At 41.4% G+C, this 23,390-nt stretch overlaps 3 protein-coding genes across 6 annotated transcripts; 2 read left to right on the forward strand and 1 right to left on the reverse strand.

Annotated features, from left to right (window-relative positions):
- Positions 1-944: 944 nt before the first annotated feature.
- On the forward strand, positions 945-2,970 carry cimap1d (CIMAP1 family member D). The gene is made up of 4 exons (XM_068319761.1): positions 945-984; positions 1,591-1,701; positions 2,071-2,184; positions 2,439-2,970. The coding sequence occupies exons 1-4, from the start codon at positions 945-947 to the stop codon at positions 2,924-2,926; spliced, it is 753 nt and encodes a 250-aa protein (XP_068175862.1). The 3' UTR covers positions 2,927-2,970.
- Positions 2,971-3,000: 30 nt separating this feature from the next.
- Positions 3,001-5,403, reverse strand: cks2 (CDC28 protein kinase regulatory subunit 2). Its single transcript, XM_068319762.1, has 3 exons — positions 5,242-5,403; positions 4,624-4,751; positions 3,001-3,473 (listed from the first exon to the last, which is right to left on the reverse strand). The coding sequence occupies exons 1-3, from the start codon at positions 5,298-5,300 to the stop codon at positions 3,430-3,432; spliced, it is 231 nt and encodes a 76-aa protein (XP_068175863.1). The 5' UTR covers positions 5,301-5,403; the 3' UTR covers positions 3,001-3,429.
- A 117-nt stretch (positions 5,404-5,520) lies between these two features.
- On the forward strand, positions 5,521-23,311 carry shc2 (SHC (Src homology 2 domain containing) transforming protein 2). Of its 4 annotated transcripts, none has more exons than XM_068319353.1 (15): positions 5,521-5,545; positions 6,964-7,028; positions 9,303-9,563; positions 13,266-13,336; positions 16,206-16,266; positions 17,118-17,237; positions 18,137-18,190; positions 18,388-18,439; positions 18,592-18,718; positions 19,427-19,607; positions 20,078-20,171; positions 20,723-20,896; positions 20,993-21,321; positions 21,407-21,553; positions 21,816-23,311. In XM_068319353.1, exons 3-14 carry the CDS (start codon positions 9,381-9,383, stop codon positions 21,533-21,535), a joined length of 1,575 nt encoding a protein of 524 aa, XP_068175454.1. In that variant the 5' UTR covers positions 5,521-5,545; positions 6,964-7,028; positions 9,303-9,380; the 3' UTR covers positions 21,536-21,553; positions 21,816-23,311. The 4 variants fall into 4 exon arrangements, with proteins under 4 accessions (XP_068175454.1, XP_068175453.1, XP_068175452.1 ...); XM_068319352.1 differs by lacking the exon at positions 5,521-5,545 and adding an exon at positions 6,831-6,874; XM_068319351.1 differs by lacking the exon at positions 5,521-5,545 and having other exon boundaries at positions 6,843-7,028.
- The last annotated feature ends 79 nt before the right edge of the window (positions 23,312-23,390 follow it).

Here is a 23,390-nt window from a genome sequence, read left to right on the forward strand (position 1 = left end):
GTGTGCTGCACTGCATCTGACCCTGCATTATGGTTGACATTTCATGCATGAGTGTTTGGGGGAAGGAGGAGTCAAGTCAAGCATTGCACTAAAATTTTAGGGACAAAGCGGAGATAAAGCTGTTGAACTTCACCCTCTAAACTAAAAGCAGATGCTGCAAGATTTACTTCTCCAGCCTCAATTGAACCACTTCTTGAAAAACTCTCTTCTGTGGTGTTGGTGAACCAACAGAGTGGGGGGACATGGCTGCAGCAAAGTATCCACAGTAGTCTCTGTGGCAACTGGTGCATGGCTGAGGAGTGATATTGCATCTCCACACAATGAGCAGAAAGAGTGAAAAGGGAATGGAGGGGGGCTGGGAGGGTATCTTGGTTTCATGGTTTGCAGGGAGGTAGCATTACATGAGAGAGAATCAGGGTGATGACATTGTTCCTGAGAAGCAGCTGAATGCACCCGTACATCCACCACTGCAGAGGACAGGCTACTCACCTGTCAAAGCCATCCCAGATGGAACACTTGGACAAAGGGTCACCCAGGCAGATGGATAGACCCCTATTATTAATTGTAGAGTCTGCTTTGCTGTTCATAGTTTGATATGTGTTACACAGCTCATGTGTCATCATTGTTTCAGAGGAAATTAAGGATTGATTCAGGGCCATCCTGTGTTCTGGATCTCACTGTCAGCCAGGGACCAGGCGATGCCGGATCCAGGAAAAAGAATACTATTATATGGAGAAAGACCTCCAGGATGGACAAGGAGTGAGGTGCTGCCCTGATGCTCACTTGACCACTTCAATAAAAATATGCAGCCTGCTTCATCTGTGGATGAGGGGGATTGTTCCTTTAACCTGCATCTATTTGTTAAGATTGACCTGTGTGAATATTTAGTAGCATTGCTTCACTGAGGCATTCCCGAGGCATCCATCGCTATAACGGCGTGTCACATGGAGAACAAGCACCCAATAATTGCAGGAAGAGAAAAGGGTAAGTTCAAAAAAGTTAATCCAAATGTTTGACATTTGATATCTCGTGTGAAGGCATCCAAGTCATTAGCTGTGATCTTGCTGGTCATGTTTTGTCATTTCATAATTTCAAGCAAGGATTACTGACTTGAACAGACTACAGTTTTTCTAAGACTTGCAGGGACTCGCTCCTTTCAGTAAAAAAATGTTCTCACTAGCTCGACTTGTGCACATGCCCCTGAACCCTTGTATGCTGATGTAATGTTCACCCTGATGATTATCTGTATGTCTGACACAGTGCACACTTGATAGGTCAGCAGTCGGCACCAAGTGTCGGAGAAATGTGTTGCTACATGCAGATACAGCCTTTCTGACTCTTATTGGCTGATAAGTGGTCATTCTGTTATGTAATGAACTATAATATTGCAGGTGACATGCACGTAATGGTAAAGCATACTTTATGCGCATGACCATTGTACAGCTGCAAGAAATTGCTCTACATTAATTCAGCAGATGACTCAAACTATTCCCACCTAATGTCCCTTACTACACACCAGTATCTGATATTCAATGATGATGAATCATTGAGAGCTTATGAAACTCATGTGTGCTATTTCCTCGTCACTAGGGCCAGGACCTGGGCGCTATGGCCTTCCATCTACAATTGGATTTGCAGGTCATGACTTCACCAAGCCAACATGCCCTGCCTATTCTTTCCATGGCAGAATGAGTGACAATAGTGGGTTCTCCATTTAGATGATTGTCAAATATCAGTTAGTGTTGTATTAAAATACAATTATAGATGCTTTTAATTTACATAATTAAATGCTTTGATATTGTTTTAATCTATAATCAAACTGTCATTTAATAATAAATGAGAAAAACATTCAAATTAATCTTTACTTACATGACAGTGTTTTTGCTTCATGTTTTCAGAATAATTTCATCTCCTCAAATACATAATCTAAACCACAGGCATAACCCATCTGATGTAATGTCAGAATACAGCCACTAAGGGGAGACATCTCATAATTCTGTAGTAAATGTTTGGCCTTCAGTTCATATACTGTATATTTGAATTGATAATACATTTTAATTTCCTCTCCAGTGTACTATGTTGACTCAAGTCCAGGACCCAAGTATCACATTGATGCAAAGATCACTCGATTTGGAAGGGATGGCACACCTTCATACTCAATGTTAGGCCGGATGAAAGCAGAGAGTAAGCCCCCATTCTAATTTGTTTAATAAATTATTCTGAGTGCATGCATTTTTAAATATTAATTTGGATGTTGTAAAAATGCATTTTAATCCAAGACTAGTAGCTCCTTTTTCTTAGAAAAAACTCCTTTAGCAAAAGCCTCTGTCGTTGATACCACTTCCAGTGATCCAGTCAGCTGTTACAACAGAAAACTTGAAATATCTGCTGCCATATGGTGTTGATGGTATATGATTCAACCGTTTTTTGTTCACCAGAGGAGCTTTTCCAGATGCCTGGACCAGGTGCATACAACCCTGAGAAAGTCCCACCATGTAACCTCCAGCGCAGAGCCCCAGCCTACACGATGAGCTCTCGCACTCACTGCAGAGGCACTGACTCAGTTCCTGCTCCCAACAAGTATTTTCTCCCCCAACTCATGGGCTCTCAAATCCCAAACAAGGCAGCCAGCGCAAGCTACACAATGTCAAGGAGTTATAGCACAGGGGGACATTCTGTGGATTTAGCCAAGACACCTGGACCTTGCAGGTACAACAGCATAGATCCAAGTATTTATCTACCCCGACAGCCAGCATTTTCCATGCTGGGACGTCACAGCTTACCCCGAGATGCCACCAAGATACCCGGCCCTGGAACGTATAGCCCAGAGAAAGTGACAGCACACCAGGCTCGGGCCCCAGCCTTCTCCCTGGGCATTAAACACTCTGAATTCATCACTCCTCTAGTAGTCAATGTTTCTGACTGAATTTCACCCATTCTCCAAAACTACAAAAGACAAAAACGTGAAGTTTGTTTTATTATTTTATCCTGTTATTTCAGCTGGAATGAATGTACTGAATCAGCATTTACTCAGTTTCCATACATGTAATATTTAGAAATAATATTAAATACACAAGATAAACAAGGATTAAGAAAACATTCAGACAATTTCACATGGGCAAATCATAGGCTTGAGAAATAAAATCCATTGCCTTTATGAAAACTCAAATTAAACTTTAAACATTAAAATGTTTAATAACCACACAGACATTCACCTTCATATATTTTGTAAGGTTATGTCTCACAGTCAAATCAAGCCATTTGTCCCCCAGTACCTCTAAAAATTGAGGAGTGTTGAGAAAAGAAAACAAAAAAACACCAGAAATAGAAATATTCTCTACACAACAGATATATGAACATGGAGGAGATGTATAGTCCCAAGATGAAATCAACAACAATTATACCAAGCATTTTACAGACTGCTTCTACTTATTCCTTTGGGAGAGGTCTTCTGAAAAGCAGTATGTGTGGCTCTGGAGAGTAAAACAAATGAGTTTCTGTCAGAATCATCCACAGTACAGCAGTTATATCATACCGTCATGCATACAGCTGTGTGTGACGCTGTATGGTGTGCATCAAATCGCACAATGCAGGACACGGATAGATGTGCTTGGTTCGGTCTCTTTCCTCTCCATCTTCATGCAACACCGATACGATCAATGTTTGATTAATGTTTAACATTTTTTATTATGATCTGTCTTCTCCACACGTGTTACAAATAGATTCCTCAGAACAGACAGGTTATCTTTAAAAGTACAAAGTTTCACTGTTGGACTTATCAATATTGTTTGTTTGCTAAGCAGTATCGTACTGAGTGTACCGTACTGAAATACAAACAAGAACGTTTTTCAAAATAAAGTTGCAAATAACCGTTTCCAAATAACAATTTCGTCACATCGTAGATAATACCTTTACAACGATCAATGGTACTAGCAGGAACCCGTGGAAATTCCACGATAAAATAATAACATCAGACTTCGTTTGTTTCTTTTTTTTCCCCTTGCTGTCACAAGAAAACAAACTGATGTATCCGACGAAGCCGTAACGGCTCCGTGTGTGTGGGACAGACGAAGACAAAGGCCGCTTTGACGTTACGGTCCGGCCATCTGGGTAGACGCTGGATTCGTGAGTTCGGTCCAGGTGAATAAAGCATCGGGATTCCCCACACGCCTACGTGAGGTCCGTCACAATCAAAGAATATAAAGCGCTATGTTTTGACAAAGCCAAAACGGCTCCGTAAGTGAGAGACATGGACAAATGTGAAGTCTGCAGCTAACTCGGCTAGCGGAAAAAACTTCCGGGTAGATGCTGGTCAAAACTGTTCACAAGAAAACGTTTGTTTTCTTGTGTACAGTGTGTTTGCATTATATGTCAATGGACATTAAACATAAAATAGAGTATTTTTTGTGGTGACAGGTGTAGATTTAATTCCACAATGCTCCCAGGAGCTCTTGTTCACCTGATTCCTTCTGGCAGATGCGCCGTGATTGGTTGGGCGCTTGATTGACAGGTGGAGTTAAAAACCTTGACAGAGTGAGGTTTTAAGGTGAGCTTATTCAAATATATAGGTGGGGAGATATAGCTACAGGTTATATAGATACAGGTTAGTCCGTGGCTACTTGCCTGGTTTGTGGACCATGTAGTGAGTCCAGCCCTGGCTCTGCTGGACCCCCAGACCCCTCCACTCGTCCTCCGCCATCAGGTGGGTGGTGGGCACCAGCTTAGACAGCTGCTTCGGAAGCACGACGTGTCTGTCGAACATGGAACAGTTAATTAAACAGTCAACAATGACAAGGATTCAAAAGAATTCAGGTCACTTCAAGCATAACAGAGCCTGGATTTACAATTTTATTAACACACGTAAGTGTTTGGTGTCACCTTTTTCACGACGGAAGCGTTAAAGCAGCGTTCATCGGACCACACCACACCGGACCGACTGTCACTTAGCTGGACGGCGACTGTTAGCAAGGCTAGTTGTTACGTAGGCAACACGGTATTTTTTGCCGTCACAGGAAATTAGTCTATTGTGAAATTTAACGTAACACAAAAAACAAACAAACATATAGAGCGTTGTCTTTTCGCTGACTCACCCAAAACAGAAAAAAATTGTCAAAATTATGAAGTTACGTCTGTGGTGACGGAGCCGTTCTAACCTAAGACTGTGGCTTAGCGTTGGGCTAACAAACGTTTTTAAAAAGCAACAGTGACATTAAAATATAGAAATAAAAACACTTTACACACCTGTACTCGAAGTCTTCGTCGTTGTACTTGTCAGAGTAATAAATCTGTTTTTTGGACATTGTCGGTTCCTTGTCAGCAGGGAGATATGAAGTCGAGGACGATGTTTTCGGGTGAAACCAGCGAGCGCAACAAGTCTGTCATTTGCCGCTGACAATTCAAACGCCAACGGATTCACGGGTGTTGCGGATTGGACGAGGCAGCGGCACGTGGACGGTCCTTGTGCATAAATCGTCTATTTTGGAAAAGATGTCTCACTCGGCTCTGGAAACAGGACGTACAAACGAGGAAGCACCAACGTACGGCTGTGAGTGTGTTTCTCTATATCCTTCAAGAATCAATATTTTACAGACATTTTAGTAAATTTGGTATTTAAAATCATAGAATGAGGGGTATTAGAGTACGTTTTTGACCTGGAGTCTGGTTTTTGTTAACGCGAAAAGTAGGTGAACGACAGCTCTTTACCTCATTGTGACAATCGCTGTGAGCGCGACCACAATCCAGAGGGAGGCGTTGGCAAAACGCTGAATGAGGTGAAAGGCAGGGGTGGTGGCCAATGTGTCCAGTTTCAGACAGCAACGCTGACCTCACTTTACCAGTATTAAAGCCGCAACTACGGTGAAGCCACCAAACATTTATTTTATAGGACATTTAACCGAACAGAAGCTTTCAAGAAATTTGCAAATCACGAAGGCCTGATATACAGAATTTAAAATGATTTTTAATACTAAGTCATTTGCACGGTCTTTGTTGAGCATGATAATCACACAGGTGACAGACAGGTGTTTGGGGGTTTTTCTGTGAAAAGTAACCACAGGATTAATATGAAGTCTTTTTCAGGAGCAGATCTGAATATTCATCTCAGATACGTATGTTTGTTGGGTATTAGTGATATATTCATCCTTTAGATTCAAGTTTTAATCCGGTTTGGGACTGATGCTAATTTATCTTGGGTTTTCTTTGTTTTCTATTTTATACATTTCTCCTGACCTAATATGTGCAATTGGTAATATTTTACTATTTAATATTGTGTACTCTTATGCACAAGAAATCATGTTAAAACTTTCCCTTTACATTAATATATTACACTCCTTGGTCACGGATTTGTAAGTAAATTGAGAGTAAAGTCACATCAGAATTAAACAGTCTAGTTAGGACTCTGTTTTATGTGTAACACATGTTTTTTCAATCATTGTTGTCAAGGTAATGCCTGCTAATGAGTGTTGTTGTATTCACTGCATGATTTGTTCCACTTGTATATGCAAACTGCTGAAGTCAGTAACTCGTAACATATGTGAAAACCACAGCACAATCACCAACCAATAATCAAGTAAAAATTAAGCAACTTGTCATTTTAAAGTAGTCAAATACTTGTTTTTTAATTACTTGACTTGAGGGAATAAAAATGCTGTATTTTTTTTTTTACATTTTTGTTGATGTTGCTAGCTTTTCTTCTTCTTTTTTTTCTTCTTTTTTTTTGCAGAAAATAGGACAGAACATTGTGACCAATGCTTTGTGCATTGGTCACATGCACTGACTCCACCTGGTTTATCAGTAACTTGCTCTAACACATTATAGCAAACAACTCAGAACTGACTGCTTGTTTGGAGGAAGGTGGTGTTGCAGTGGTGTCGGGGTGGGGATGTTATATTGTGTCTGATGGTCATGTGTGTATGTCTGTGTGTGGCTTTCTCATGGTGTATAAATTTAATGTCTGCTATCTAGACTCTGGACATTCACTGGGCTAGATCATATTTTCCTCCTCTTCCTCCTCAGACGCTGGCATACAAGTAAGATTCTGTTTCTGAAGTTTCAAATATGTGCTCAATTTGAATTTAATTTGTTAATTTTTAAAAAAAATTTCAATTTATCTGAATCATATTTTTTTTCTTTTGAGAATATCTTCATTTCTTACTGTGTAGCCATTGATTCAACAATAACATGATCATGCACTACTGTCTGAAGGGATTTATGTGTCAACACAGATTGTAATGGCTTTCTGCATTGGATTGTAACAGTTGAAAGGTACATAATGAGCTCTTCCATGTCTGAATAGGTGATAGTATATAGTCAGGAGATATCTCTTGTTCTCATAGAACAGATGACCCTGTTATTTCACAATCAGTACAGAAATTGCTCTAATCTGTATTTACTGACGCTTGTTTTTGAACACAGAGGCTTCTTTGTATTTTTTATTAGCCGTTTTCTGACTTTTTTTTTCTAATTTTCTCAAAATGACTAATCTCTTTGGCTGTGGTTGATCACTTCTGACGTGATGGAAAGACATTAAGCTTTTTTTTTAAACTCACCCCCACCTTCATCTACATAATCTTAATAACAAAGGTCATCATGGTGCACATCCTTTCTTCTCCCACTTATCTTTAACTCTATTTATCCTGCCCTCAGATGCTTCCTCATAATACATTTGTATCATATGGGTACACAATTGTAATTGGAAATGGTGCTAAAATTTAGAAAATTATATCAGAGAAATGGTAGGGAAGGAATATGAAGATGATAACATGGAGGGCTTACAGAATCATGGTAATATGGCTTATTGCCCCCCTGGGAGGTGGATGGGAGGGTAGGTGGAAGGAACTTTCAGGCAGATGGGATAGGGTGGGTGTGAAAGACAAAGATTCCCTTCTCAATGTGGATGCATTGTTGCCCCTTTTAAGTTGGTATCTATTACGTGGAAATACAGAATTCTACATGCTTGAGTTAATCGTAGCTGATGTTTATGACAAATAAGTAAAACACAATGATAAATAACACAACAGAGGGACAGATGGGATTAAAAGATATTTGTTGTGGGGACCAAATACAGAGAAACTGGATCAGTTTCCTCTCTGTTAGCTTTACTTCATTCTGGAGGGTATGATGGTCTACATGTGTTTTGCTACCTAACCTCAGTAACACCAATCATGGACGATCTTGTGTTTTCTTCCCATTTGATGCACATCAACAGAGACAGTTTTGAATTTGCTTCAAGATACCTAAAGTCAAGTGTATAACCTAAGTGTATTTTATAAATCATTGTCCTTATCATTTCATAGGAGCCTTAACATAGTCTGAATATAACGCATAGTGACATGCAAAATATTTTTTCTGTAAAAAAAACAAACTAAAAACAAAAACGGGGGCTCTGCAGTGTGAATGTGTCTGAACACAGGGTGGTTCAGGCACATGTGTTTTAGCTGATGCAGGCTGGGAGCAGCCATGAAGGGCAGGGCTAATAGATCCAATGACATCATCTAGAGAGAGAGAGGCTGGGCAGATGAGTGAGCTAGCCTAAGGCGGTGAGGGAGGCAAGCCAGCTCACACACACACACACAGACGAGTGGCATGAGGCTGGGACAGTGTGTGTCCGTCTGTGTGAATGGGAGAGGACCAGACAGCAGTCGGTTGAAAGGATACGGGACTCCATCTGGAAGATTTCCCTTCTAGATTTCTCTCTTCATCCATCACACCCCCCTTCCCCCTTTCCCCTCTCCCCCCCTCCTCATCCTCTGACCATCACCCGCTGCCACCCCCCCCCCCAGCTCCTGCTTCAGGCGACTCCTCCGGGCATGCTCCTTAAGCCAAAGTATGGCCGCTTTCGCAACGAATCTGTGACCTCCTCCTCTGACGACCTGATGCAGAGCTTAGCCATGAGCGGCAAAGTTGTGGCCACGCCGGTGGCCCCCTCCTCCACTCCAAGCCTCCCTCTGCCCCCGCTACCTCCTCTGGATCCCAGTGGCAGATCATCATCCTCTGTTGGGGCTGCAGCCTTAGTCGACTCCCCTTGCCTGGATGGGGAACAAGATGCCACCACTACCTTCTGCATGCTCATCCCGAAGATGCCCCAGTGGAAGTTCTCTAACTCCCTCCTCAGCCGGAGCCCCTCCAGCTCCTGCTCCAGCAAGGACTCAGGCAAAGCAGCAGCTCCCTCCCAAGCATCTGCCTCCCTTCCTTCATCATCACAGAGGGCCAGTGGAGTGACCTCGGCTAGTGGCCCCGTGGCCAGCCTGGCAGCGGTGCTTAACTCCTGTGACCCTGTTTGTGTTACCCCCTGTTCCTTGCAGGCCTTTCGGGGGCAAAGGGCAGTAGCCGCAGCACATACTGCCAATCCGACTTCCCATGGATTTGGGGCATCAGAGGCCATGTCGAGCCCTGGGGGTTTCAGCAGCTCCAGATCAGGAATGAACCGCAGGACAAGGGTGGAAGGCATGTGGTTGGGGGGAGACGACTTCATACAGAAGGGTACCTTCATCAACAAACCCTCTCAAGGCTGGCTGCATCCTGACAAGAAGATTGCAGGACCAGGGGCCTCTTACATTGTCAGGGTGAGTCACTTGTTTTGCAATGTGTACTGAATGTGTATTGTTAAGACGGATCCAAGTGGAGTGTTTTTAAATTTTTCATTTTGCGATAATCTGATGTTAATCAAGAGCCCACAGTGATCAGTGACTCATATGATGTTGATGACCACAGGTGAAGGTTGCTCCATCTGGGTGTGAAACAAAAGGAACCTCAGTGCCAGGTGGTTTGTTATGCAGCTCATGTGGCTGAGCTACAGAATCCATAATTTAATCCAGAGAGATGCTCAATGTGGCCAGTAGAAAGACTGCGTCAGGGCGGAGACGGACACACCATGAAACCATGCATGCCCAGTCCATGTAGGATCTGTATATTGCTGCAGTTTTTACTATATGCCCTATGTATCGTATAATTTACTCAAAAGCAATAACGGTCTGCACCTACAGTAAGTGATAACCTGAGTTCCCACAGGAGGCTTGTGGGAGTGGTATCCTTTGTGTGTATCCGGCTTTGTTTACATCCATGTGAGAGTAATTTTATCCATAGAATGTGATTTTTACACAACCTGACAGCACCGTAACATCCCGAACCATACCATAGCTGGCATCAATACAACAGAGTATAAAAATGGAGTGACCGTTAGTATAAAAACTTTTGTTATTATTAGATCAGCTAAGGCGAAGTGGATGCTTCTTTGTCCCACTAGAGAAAAGAATTTTATAAATGGAACTAGGCAATTTCCTCTTTCTAAGAGTTGTCTTTGTCAATGTGTTCACGTAATTTGTGTTTTACAAAGGCTCGCCAGCCCCAGCAGACTGTTGATGTCAGTGCAGTACCCTCCCATCTGTGGTGCCCCACACCTCCGCCCCCTCACATTGGTCTTCCTCCTTCCTTTTCCTCAAACTAATAACATGGCTCTTGATTAGTCCAGCCTGGAGCCCAAGCACACATTCTAATGGCATTATACAGGCACCATTCATTCCTATATTGAATTACAGTTAATCACATTCATTTCCATCATGTGATGTGGAAGATGTTGGATCGTTATGGGAGAGACCCAGCCGTGAGTATGTATAGGCTCTCCTTCCCCATGAAGGGCTTCCCTAAATTCGTATTTCAGACCAGCTAAAGCAGTCTGTATGTATAGAGCTGAATTAACTCTCCACTGCTGACATTTCGTACCATCACCCTGAATCTAGTGCACAATATTTCTCCATCAGATTCTGTGTATCGATTTAGTTGTTTGTTGGTGCATATGTCAAAAATAATCCTTCAGTGCTTCAATAAGCCAAGCATATTTTTATTCATGTACAATCTTTTGTGAATAGTCCTCCAAAGCTCTGAAGGAAGCTGAGCTTCAAACAGCGTTTCAAACAAGACATGGTGCTGTACAGCATTTTCTGAACAACCCTAATCATTCAGTATCTCCGTGGTACAAATGTTGTCTGGCAACGAGCACTCGAACTTTTAATGTTTGCCCATCATCTGCCTTCCGTTTGGTGTAGAAAATGCATGGATCTTCTTGAAAACTGAAAAAGTATTTGGCAATAAATGGTCCCATGCGACACTTCCTGCACTAGTGAACAATAAACCCACTCAAAGAAGTGAACCACGATGTAACAATGTTTAATTGCCATTTTAAATTCATGAGGAATTCTTCCTGGAAAGTCGATTTCTTAGAAGTCAGGAACCTTGTTTTGGAGATTTGGCTCGAATGACAGGAGCACAAATAGGGTTATAGAGGAGGAGATGTCTTAAAGCAGAAGATTAGTTTGTGACTATGTACACAATGGCAGTGGGAGGAAAAGAAAAAAAGAGGGAGCGAGAGGCAATTTCTCTGATGGAAGCCTCCTCCTCCAGATCTGGTTAGAAAGCTCATTAATCTTGGGCTCAAAGGCTCTCTTTTTCTCTCTCTCTCTCTCTCTCTCTCTCTCTCTCTCTCTCTCTCTCTCTCTCTCTCTCTCTCTCTCTCACACACACACACTTGTGAGAGCGCTGCTGCCCTGATGTTTATCTGCTTTTTTCTTTATTTGGATGCCCATTAGCCTCCATAAAGTGGTTGCAGGTCTTACTGGGGGTGTGTTCACTGAGCCCAAGTTCTTCAGGAGAGGATGAAAATAGCACTAAACTCATCAGACACCTAATGAAACCCACCGGCTCAGATGCGCTGAAGCATACTGAATTCTGTATGAGATTTTAGAAATTCTAAAATGATTAGCTTACTGCTTTTGATGGAGACAAACCTTCTGATTTATAGCACATACACAACATTGAGTTAAATGTGATCAAGCATGTGCACCTAATTCTAGTCTACAGAGCAGCAAGAACAAGCACACAACACATTCTCAAGCTTCCTGCTCCACAAACAAGAGAATAGACATTTGATTTTTACAGGTTGTTGGTAAGAATAAAGTTGTATCTGTATGAAGAGGCAGTGTCTTAAGTTTCTGCATAGCAACAGGGGTGTAGCAGGATATATGTCTACTGGGGGCACAAGTCCCGTTAATCTACTGCATCCATAATGTGATGCATTGTTGGATGTCTGGAGTTATAAATAGAGCGTTGTTAACATTTTAAATCCAGCACACAAACCTTCCTTTATTGAGATAACTGAATGAATTTAAACACTACTGCAGCTTTCTGGCAAATTTTGTCCACAGCTAACGTTAACTTATCAGAAGAGAGATGTTTTTATATTTGATAATGCTTAACCTGTTACAGAGCAAACATTTAAATAGTTGAATACCATATCAGTATCATTCTGATGGAAAACTACAAATCCAGTCCATCACATACCCAACAGTTAAGTTAAAGTGGATTTTACCCCATCATATGTTCAACTTTGGTGTGCTTTCAGATTTTCTATTTCTACAAATATATTTGCCGTACTCGTCTACTTGTTTTTGTTGTTGTTTTAACTAAAATAAGATTATGGTATTTTAAAGCTTACTGTAGCCCCACCATATTGTTACTCAAGTCTGTTTCTTTCTCCATACAGTATGAGATGGAGTAGAGCAATACTGGGGCATGTGCCCCTGTTGTATAGATGTTAAAAGAAATATGAAACAGCATTTTGCACAACATTTTTGGTATTTCATAACCTCAGAGCAAAACACTTAAGTACAAATCATCCTCAAATACAATGGCTGTATCCAGAAATGTGCGCACACTCGATGCATCTCCCGGAGGCATCAGAATCGTGTCCGTGTGTCGGAGCTCTGAGTACTTCTAATTTGGTCAAGCTACCATCAGCATCTCATCCTGACAGCCATTAGGGAGCTCCTCAGCTGGCTGCTACTTGCTGCACGTACCATAATGGCCGGTGTAGACTTAGATTATAAACTATTGCTACAAAAGGTTGTTTCACCAAACAAGTTTCAATGCAATCTTTTTCTTGAATGCTTTTACTACGACTTGTCATATTTTCTCCAAATACAACGTCTGGTACAAATACCTGACCTGATTTTTATCTCCCTGATAAATAGTTGTGCTTCATATTATATTGATAAGATTTCAGGGTGACTCCAAGGTTGGGCGTCCTTCATATCTCAAAAATAATACGTCATTCTCATGCATTGGCTGCACATTTTTAGGGGTGAGTCATGGAGATATGTCATTTTGACTTGAACAGATTAATCTCAGTCCTTTCCTGTGTGACTGAACTGGTTCACTACTACTTTTAAACCAATGATTAATGATCAGTGTATGTCTGTGCTGGTCTTCTGTAGTACATGGGCTGCATTGAGGTACTGAAGTCGATGCGTTCCCTGGACTTCAACACACGGACTCAGGTGACGAGGTAAGATGTGACCATCTCTACCGGGAGCAGTAAATCATCCACCATGATATCAGATCAATGACTGTGATGCTTCTGTTTTGATCTGTTGATTATTAGCTTTTTATTGGCTAGATCAATGCTTTTTTTAAAAATAACTGCTATAGCTTTTAGTTTGTATTCTGTAACTTTGCTGAGCTGTTTGAAAACTTTATTTTTGTTTTATTGATGTCAACACAACTTTAAAACTATTCATTTCTCTCATTAAATGTGTTACCAGTGCAAGCATAAAATATTAATTAATGTTTCACATTGTCAGAAAAACATTTATGGCTCTACATGTTATGAATTGTTTATTTTTAATCACCGATGTACACTGGTCATGTCTGTATTGGTGTGTTTTTATGCCATACATGTGATGTTAATGTCATAAAAGCAGAGTTCTCTCCATCCCCCCACCCACTACTTCTCCATCTCTCTCTTTCTGTCCCCCGTAATCGATCGGCTGTAATCGGAGCCCACTGTGCATCTAAGGCCTAAGTGTGGGGGGATGAGGCAGCAGATATGGAGTGATAGAGATGGAGATCTATTATTGATGATTTTGGCTAATGACTGTTGAAAGCTGCAGTGGTCCTTATGAACGTACCCTTCTGGATAATGTGTGCAGCTGTAACTTCTTCTGGAAGAAGGGAGGATGGAGGGGGGGTTCACACCAAAACATTAGCAGAGAGAGTGAGGGAGGGAGAGAGGGAGAGAGAGACAAACCATGCCGAGCATGAGCCGACCTCACCGGGCTTAATTGTATTATGGCTGCATCAGTTTTCTCATCACAGTTTCAGTGAATGTTTTTGTTGTGTTTGTATTTTCTTTCTATTTGTATCCTTGTGGTTTTTATCTCAAATGATTTTGTAAGTGTGCGTGACCTTAGTCGAATTCACTGCATCCTTTTCCCATTCTGCAGCAACAGTATGATGGGAAGCTTTAAAGGACTTCTAACTGTTGCAGTGATGCCAGTGACAAAAGTCCTGGGATGTCATGGGACCAGCCATCTGTCTAAAGTCCAAAAATCAATGATTTTTTTTTTTTTTAAATCTTAATCAAATCTAACAAACAAATTGGATTTAAAAACCTAATAAAATCCACCGGTTGCCTCTATGAAGCAACGGGGGCTAGCTTTCCCCCTAGTTTTCTGGCTCGTACACAAGTTAATTTAGTCCTGGAAAACCACAACAAAATGTTCAGTCCTTGACGGAATTTCAAAAATGTTCTTCAGCTCCAGGATTTGAAGAGGGTGCATTCTGTCAACACTACTCTCTGTGTCACCACGTTCAGCTAGACGTTCAGCAGCAACACTAGCGATAGTGAGATCCCGCATTTTACTGCACCAGAGGCTGGTAGACAATAACAACAACACCCTGGCTCCTCAACCCTCTCGTCAGCATGAGTCATTCAAAACATCATGGTGTTTTTTTTCAAAAGTCCCTGACTAGACCTTTACTTGAAATGGGGCCCGGGACGCTGCTTTTTAAATATTTACAAGCCACTCGATAGGGGTAGCTGGGTTCTTCACCGCTGTCCCCGCTGTCCCCTGGCGGTGAGGGTGCAAGCCCAATCCTCAACTCTTATACCTCACGCCCACGTTCAGACATACAAAGACCGAGGCTTTAAAAGCCCATTATGCAGACATTCCCAGGAGTTATGGCAGCTTCGCTGCAGAGTGGTATAAAATGCGTAAAAAGAATTGCACTGCAGGAACAGCATATCATTAATGGTGCGGTTAACAAGTAGGGAGGGAGACTTTTTGGTGCTGCACAGACTGGAAACGTTCTGTTCGACATACTCTTTAACAGAGTAAGTTGTTTTCTTAGCCTTTGAACATTGCTTGAAACAACTGTTTTGGACATCCTGACACCCCCTGCCTCACCTTCAGCCTGTGACGGTTCTGTGAGTCGTATCACCTCAGCCCAAACAACGAGTCTCTGTTCATGTTTAACCTCATGTTTCTTTATCATTGTGATGCAGCAGTTTTTGAGTTGGGTTTTTTTTTTTTTTCAGCCTATGCTATTCCTTAACGTTATTAATGTCCAGCAGGTTTAATGAACATTAAATATGAAGTTGACATTTCTTTTACGTGGTTAAGCAGCACCTCAAAATGAGGTTTTAATTAAGTCAAATGAACTTTTGTTAAAGAAGTATTTAGATTACTGTTACAAATAAAACAGAATTATTTTACAGGTTGGAATTTGGATTTCTTATTTGTAAATCATTCAATCCACTTGTGCTTCTGTAGTGTGTTCTGTGGTGATGTCAGAAAGGTCACCAGCATGCTGACGTTTGTGATCACCCCTCCCCCATAATATACTATGTTAACTGAATAACCAAAGTGACTGTCAGAATGCAATGGATTTCTTGATAGTTCGGTGGTTACTTTTCTCTAACTTCATTATTGCTTATCAGCTGATGTGAATTAAGCTTCTCTTGGTAATGATGAATTTTTACGTTTTGTTTTTACAAAATATATTCAAGCTGTGGGGGACGGAGAATCCAGTAATTGGTGAATCATAGTAACACACTCCATGCCATATATTGGAAATCAGAAGTGCTGCTATGTTGAGATCACCACTCTATGTAACAGTGAAGTGTTCTGATTGGTTTGCTGTCTTCTCATAATCGGCATTTATTGAAAGTTAACTTTACAGAATGTTTAAGTTTGGTGAGGTTTTGCAAATCCTGTTATGTCCAAAGTGCCATCTTTTTGTCAAAAGGATTTTTTAATTTTTTTTAGCATACAGCACTTTATTGTGTGAAATAAACGTGTCCTTTTTAGCCAATTGATGAGAGACCAGTGTGTCACATGGCCTGAACTTTGACCTTCCTTCATTCCCTTAATTAGGGAGGCCATCAACAGGCTGTGTGAAGCTGTCCCAGGTGGAAAGGGAGCTTGGAGGAAGAAGGTTAGTCATAAATCTTATTGTCCCATTTATAAAATGAAAGAACTTATGACTGCTTATCATTGGCCCGTTCAGAACCATGATGCTACAAGCCACACGCTATCTACTGATGTCGTCCCATCCATCACACCCAGACAGTTTCTTATTGTTTAGGTCTACACAGGCCTTTTGTGGGTGTTAGTGGCCGGTAGGAACCTGTTTGTGATATGCAGCAAGCGGATATGACAATCTCTTTAGTGGGGACACAATAAAAATGATGACTTTTACTGTGGAGGCTACCTGATCAGTGCGTGCTGGGGTGGGGTGGGGGGGTTGAGCAGGTTGTGACATGTCTGCTTCATTTTAGCTCCCACATTTGTCATCCATCTTCAAATGATGCTCATCTGTTTACAGCTAAGTTTACAATTCATCTCTGTAATTAATGACATTCTATTGAAGTCCTGTAATCAGGGGTTACTTTTCCATTTACAGCACGTCACTGTAGGATGTTAATGCAGCAGAAAAGGCACTACATTTCATTGTAAATTTACAGTGGAAATTTTAATTTTTAAAGTTATTAATTGTAAATGTTCAACCTCAGATGATAAGGTTTTGTCAAATTTGGTCAAACAACGAATGGCGTGATTTTAGGAAACGATGTGACTCGGTTGTAGATTATTTAATCCCTGCTGGATAACGAGACGGACACAGGGTTGGTCACTAGTTTTAAGAAGCTCGTCATCGATTCTGACATTGATAGCTCTCATGGACTGATGTTCACTGGAGGGCTTGATAAGTGGTACAATACAGTGTATGACAAGTATTATAGTGTATATTATAATAGAATGTTTACTGTGTTGTTGTCTGTCATTTAGACACTGAACAAAGCTCTCCAGTCCATAATGGGGAAGAGTAACCTTCGATTTGCAGGCATGAGTATTGCAGTAAATATTTCCATTGAAGGCCTTGGTCTGCTCATCCCTACCACTCGACAGGTATGATGCTAAACCACAGAACGTTCCTCTGTACAAGGATCAGACTAATCCATTTAACAAAACGGCATAATTGGTGTTAAGTGACACCCTGAACACTGTATGTTTGCACTTTTACACCGATCCTACTCTATGTGCTTTCAATTGCCCATTGGGGACTAAAAGTTTTTTGAATTTGAATTGAATGATGTACAAAGAATTTCTCTGCTCTACTGTGATTTAAATCAGAAGTCCCCAACCCCTGGGCCATGGACCGGTCAATTGTTACCGCATAGATAGAAAACATAACTTACATTATTTGTTTCATTTAGTATCTAATCCTGGATGTTTTGTTTTGGAAAATTACCAGATTCTCTCTTCTACATCTGTCTGAGTCACTCTTGATGCTTGTCAAGATGCTTGCCTTGGTCACATGACTTCCTTCTTAAAGGGGAAATTCCACCCTGTATAAGAATACATTATCGCGAAATTGAAACTCCATAGTTGGCAAAATGGAAAAAAAACAAAACCAAAACTCAAACATCTTTGGAACAGTTTTCCTTTCGCTGGGTAAAAGATCCAATAAGGAGACAGAAGAAGAACCTACGTCAAAGAAAAAGAAAACTGTTAAATATCAGTTTTTAAGCTGGTCGTATCATTTTATTTTATTTAAAGGAAAGTCTGAAGATATATCTGACGTGTAACCGGTCCATGGTGCAGAAAAGGTTGGGGACCACAGCTTTAAATGATCTCCAAATGCATTTCTTTTATCAGAACAAAAATATGTGAAACAACAATTATATAGTAGCACTAGATGTCAACTGCTCTCCACTTTAGACCAAGCGACATCATTTAAAAGGGCTTTTAAAACCTGATTTGCATAATTTTAAACATCTGCCTCAGTTGTCCACTTTCTCTTTCAGGTGATAGCGCACCATCCCATGCAGTCCATCTCCTTCGCCTCTGGAGGAGACACGGTGAGTGCAGCGTTCGACTCCCCTCACCTTTATGTCGCTGTTGGAATGGACATTTTGGCAGACTGCACATATCTGGCTGGACTCAATTTTACTGATTTCCAATCTCATGACTGAACAATCAATGAGGCCTTTTAATTTAGTTATATAGGTCCAATTCATCTGCTTGTAATTGAATTTCCCCCCCCCGTTTGTTGCAGGACATGCCAGATTATGTTGCGTATGTGGCCAAAGACCCAGTGAACCAGAGAGGTACTGTATACCTTCAGAAGCCTCTGCTTTACTTTTACTGTCTGATTCATAACCATCAATGCAAATACTGGATTGAATACAAAATAACACATCATAATCCTAGAAGTATGTGGAGCTGGAAAATAAGGTTTCTCTTTTTTTTGTCGCTCCAGCATGTCACATCTTGGAGTGCTCGGATGGTTTAGCCCAGGGTGTCATCAGCACCATTGGCCAAGCCTTTGAGCTGCAGTTCAAACAGTACCTGCACAGTCCTCCCAAAACCATGACGTCCATGGAGAGGTAACATCTGTCATGTGAATGTGCAGTATTTGAGGACTGAGGAAATAACACTTGCATCTCCTTTCTAAGAAACAGCTGTGGACTTTCTAATACTCCTTACTATGAATTTCTACAAAGTGCCACCATATCACTGATTTCATGAATGTAAAATATATACAACTTTAATATAGAGCGTATTAAAACCGAACAGGGCATCCTGCAGAGGAAAACGATTATCTGCCTTTTCCATAACAGCATCCTGATGTGCTGTACGACTCTCAGATCCTTTTATTGCTTATGACAAGAAAACATGATATTTTGTTCCCATATTATCTCAAAAATCCATCCTATAATATAAATCCTCATAGATCCTCTCTCCTCTTTGAGCAAACCTGAAGTGTTGTACTGATGCCCCAGCTGTAATGGACATTTCTGTCTTTCCGGTTTCAAATGAACGTCTCCCTGCTGCTGCTCCGATCTAAATAAATCACCAGCAGATTTATATAGAACACTTTAGGATGTGGCGATGTCATCTGAGAGGACTGGATCTATTTCAGAACAAATATCTCCTTATCAGCATGACCTGTACTGATATCACTGAAACATCTCTAAATTGCTAATTATCAACACCGCTATTGTTGTGTTGTTGACTTAGTGATGTGAACACTGCATTTGTTCAGACGTTGAGCTCTGCATTAAATAGATCTTACCACCTATGTCCATCCTCAGGTCTGTCAGGACAGAAGAGCTGGTGTGGGGGGAGGAGGAAGACTTCTCAGATCACGATTACTACAACAGCATCCCAGGAAAGGAGCCCCCTATTGGGGGAGTGGTGGACTCCAGGCTGAGGCAGAGCGGCTCAATGCTCGGTCACATCCACACACAACCCCAGAGCAAGACAGCAGCACAGGTGATTCTGTGAGCTTTATTTTGGAAAAGTCTGGTTCTGGAGGTGTATTTCCTGCTAGTACTGCCAAATATGTGAGGATAAGATTCCACCTATAATCTAATATTAAGACAGAAGTAAATGAAGCAGCATCTAGTCAGAAGCAAATAATCCAGGTAAATTTGTCCAGAAAATGTGGGTCAGACTCGAGCAAACCTCAGATAGTTGATAGGAAATCAAACAGTACAGTGTGTGCTGTGATTGTCTCCTGATGTGGTTGCACTATAATAGTCAAAGATAAACCTGATTACACAAAAAGCCTGAGCTCCTCTGTTTGGATGAGAGACATCATCTCGTGATTCTAACTTTGAACATAAACAGCATAAAGGTAATCGCTTCGAGCTTCAAGTTTCAAGTAAAGTGCTTCTGAGTTGTCCATTCAGGTATGAGGCTATGCAGTAAATGTATTAGATGTTTTCTGTGTGGTTTCCCAGACGAGCTCACCGGCTAGGAGGGAGCAGGTATCTTATGCCCCAGGCCAGCTGTGCTACGAGCTTCACTGGGACACTGAGACGACCAGCAACTCCGGTGAGAGACCTTGTGGTCGCGTGCATGTATAACATCTAAAAATAAAACTGCTCACTTGTTTGTCAGAACAATTCATATTTTAGTTGATACAGAAAATATAAATTTGTTTAAACATTACGCTTTGATACGTAGAGATTAACCTGAAGGGTTTCTCAAAATAAACGCCACATATTCTCTTCCCTGTGAACATGTAAGTGTTATTATTGCTTCATTTCATACCCTCAAAGAAATGTACTGACCTTGTGGAACAGACTGTGTTTGAGCCCTTCTCAAGATGACTGATATAATCTGATTCTTGGAAGCCTCTGATAAAATTTGTTTTTGCATTTCCTAAAAGAATTTCCAAGTGTTTCCTAAAGGCTCCTAACACTGAAAACCAATAGGTGTACTTGTCCTCTATTTTCCCACAGGAGTACTGTAGTTGAAAGACTCTCAGCGCGCTTTATAGTTTCAGACACTAGAGGGCGCTAAAGAATATTAAATATCAAATTTTCATGCATAAACAAACATCTACTTGTCCAGCAGGCTGTCTGAACACTGATGCTTCACAGGTCTGACGTCTGATGGTTACCTGTGTGCGGACGGTCAGCCACCAGGCAGCAGAGATTATGAAGAGCATCAGTATGTCAATACCCAGAGTATAGACAACCTGAATTCACTGGGGGCAGAGGGATCCAGGGGGGGCAGGGCACCTGAGAGTCCAAAAAAGGACCTCTTTGATATGAGTAAGTCCTGGAATTTAGCAAGGCATATTGTTATAACCACATATTATAAATATTATAACATGACTGCACTTAAACATGTTAAAAATTGTGAATTAGGGCCCTTTGAGGATGCCCTGAAGCTCCATGAAGCCTGTGGTGGAGCTGCTGGGTCCAGTCTGTCTGTTGTAGCTGGAGGTGTCCAGGTTCTGGAGGACCAGTGGCCCAGCCCTCCACGCCGTCGAGCCCCCGTGGCCCCAAATGAGGATCAACTCCGCAGGGAGATGTGGTACCACAGCCGCATGAGCAGACGGGATGCAGAGAGACTCCTGGTCCGAGACGGAGACTTCCTGGTCCGGGAGAGCACCACCAACCCGGGACAGTACGTGTTAACAGGAATGCACTGCGGCCTACCCAAACACCTACTTCTGGTGGACCCAGAGGGAGTGGTGAGTACGGCAACAAGCAGGAACGGCTCAGGAGTGATGTGTGTGGTAGACATTAACGTCACAGTAACTCTCTCCCTCCCCACAGGTCCGAACCAAGGACATGCTGTTTGAGAGTATCAGCCACCTCATCTCTTACCACCTGAAGAACGAGCTCCCGATCGTAGCAGCAGAGAGTGAGCTGCACCTCAAACAGGTGGTCAGGAGGAAACAGTGAGTCTTCTGTCCCTGAATGGTAAATGGGAAGTTTTCTACACATTATTCATTATTCTACTTCTGTAAGGATTCCTGAGATCAGGGAGGGACTGGATGGAAAAAATCCAATTCATAACTGGATGTTGTCACCATGTGGTCATTTTCACACTTCTTTAATCACTAAAAAGTAGACAGTAAAAGTACACAGTATATTTCTGAAGTAAAGTTATGGGTCTTCTGCCTAAATAATTACTAAATGATTTACCTTCATCTGTGCTTTCTTTCTGTACATTATCTCTCAGGTGATTTTTTTTTTCCACACAAGACCAAAAATGGAAAGCACTCCCCTGGATGGATATTTATCTCAAACAATGGATATCAATGATTCATTTTTTTGCCACGAACAAATATCTTGTGAGGAGAATAAGGTGTTTGACATGTCTATGGACCTTCTCTGCCTTTTGCCTCCCAGGATCAAGTGATCTGTCACAGATTCCACAGCATGCTGCTCTGACCAAAACCAACTACAATCCACTTTTGGGCTCATTTCAGAGTTGGAAACCTCAAGCTGTTTCAAAAATAAGAGGCAATTTCAGGAAGTCAAGCATGGATTTCAAGTGCTGTCTTGCAGTGCCTGTACGAGTGGCGTGCTTCTGGTGTATCGTGGTTTGCAGTTGATCCAGTGAACAAATAATCGACTTCATCGGAACGAATCTGTCACTTATTTTCTGGTACAGATTATCTCTGATTGGTGTCTCAATCAGTGCAGGGAATGAAGGCAATCTGACTACAAGAGACAGCTGGAGTGATGTCTCTTTCACTGGGATGTTGAGACAGTTTGTTGTCACTTGGACTTTTACGGTACCTGACTGAGAAGGCACAAAGGAAACTTGCTGAATTACGTGTCGGATTTCTAAAACGACAGCCACACATTTTTCTGCTCCTTTGTTCATTTCTCCATAATAATCAATGATCAAATCCCTAGTACTTTGAACAAAACCCTGCTTTTGTACTCACTTCATTGAGACAGCCATGCAGTCATCTGATATATCAAAGTTTTATCAGATTTATAATAAATGTCTTTCTTTGCATTGCTTGTAAGGGCAGCCAGACGTGTCAGCCAGTGAGGATTACCAGTCAGACTGTTACTCAGATTAAACCACCACTCTGCATACAAACTCGGTGTATTCTGTATTTCCAGCCCCAGTGCCTTAATAACTGCAGAGACAAACATTTGTGTCAAAGTACAGGTATATAAAATATGCATTTATGTTCTTGATGCAAAACACTAGTTTCTAGCTTGTTTATGAAAGACTGAACAAACTTCAGGATGATTAAGCTCTTATACTTGAACAGTCGTGTAAGCTGCTCTTGTTGTACTCAATATGCTGTTTTATTGTGTCATGAATGTCATTGTAATTACAACAACCTCCTCAGTGAAACCTTTTTTTTTTTTCTTCTTTCAAAGCCATAGATGAGGCATGTTAGAGATTTGCTTGTTTTTCTAATGCTTGGCTGCAGTGAAATGTTTCCTACCCAGTGTCTCGATGTTACTAAAGGTGGGTCCTATGCTTGTAGAAATTCTGTCTTTAGCATATTTTAATGCAAGCCCTTCACCAATCTTAGCTGTAGCCTCATGGACGCACAGACATGGGGGTGGCGAGGCTTTTGGTGAGGTCAAAATGTGGATTATTTCATGTCTCCTTTTTGCTTTCTCAGGAATTTCTTAGGTTGTTTCTTCTTTGATTACATTTAATGGCTTTTTTTTTGTTAATAAAATGCATTACAGAAAAGTGCATCTCAAATTGTGTTTGGTCATCTGTATGTCTCCATATCTGCCGGCTAATCCCCAGCTGTTCAACTTTCCATGCACATGT

This window comes from Antennarius striatus, chromosome 7 (genome assembly GCF_040054535.1).
Source record: "Antennarius striatus isolate MH-2024 chromosome 7, ASM4005453v1, whole genome shotgun sequence".
Classification (NCBI taxonomy): domain Eukaryota; kingdom Metazoa; phylum Chordata; class Actinopteri; order Lophiiformes; family Antennariidae; genus Antennarius; species Antennarius striatus.

Coding starts and splice junctions, on each gene's coding strand:
- cimap1d (XM_068319761.1), top strand. CDS start 945: ATGGAGAACAAGCACCCAATAATTGCAGGAAGAGAAAAGG. Junction 985..1,590: donor AATTGCAGGAAGAGAAAAGG/GTAAGTTCAAAA, acceptor CCTCGTCACTAG/GGCCAGGACCTGGGCGCTAT. Junction 2,185..2,438: donor AGGCCGGATGAAAGCAGAGA/GTAAGCCCCCAT, acceptor TTTGTTCACCAG/AGGAGCTTTTCCAGATGCCT.
- cks2 (XM_068319762.1), bottom strand. CDS start 5,300: ATGTCCAAAAAACAGATTTATTACTCTGACAAGTACAACGACGAAGAC. Junction 4,752..5,241: donor GACGAAGACTTCGAGTACAG/GTGTGTAAAGTG, acceptor CATGTTCGACAG/ACACGTCGTGCTTCCGAAGC. Junction 3,474..4,623: donor CTACATGGTCCACAAACCAG/GCAAGTAGCCAC, acceptor TTTACTCTCCAG/AGCCACACATACTGCTTTTC.
- shc2 (XM_068319349.1), top strand. CDS start 8,808: ATGCTCCTTAAGCCAAAGTATGGCCGCTTTCGCAACGAATCTGTGACC. Junction 17,238..18,136: donor TCATCCCTACCACTCGACAG/GTATGATGCTAA, acceptor TTTCTCTTTCAG/GTGATAGCGCACCATCCCAT. Junction 20,897..20,992: donor AAAGGACCTCTTTGATATGA/GTAAGTCCTGGA, acceptor ATTGTGAATTAG/GGCCCTTTGAGGATGCCCTG.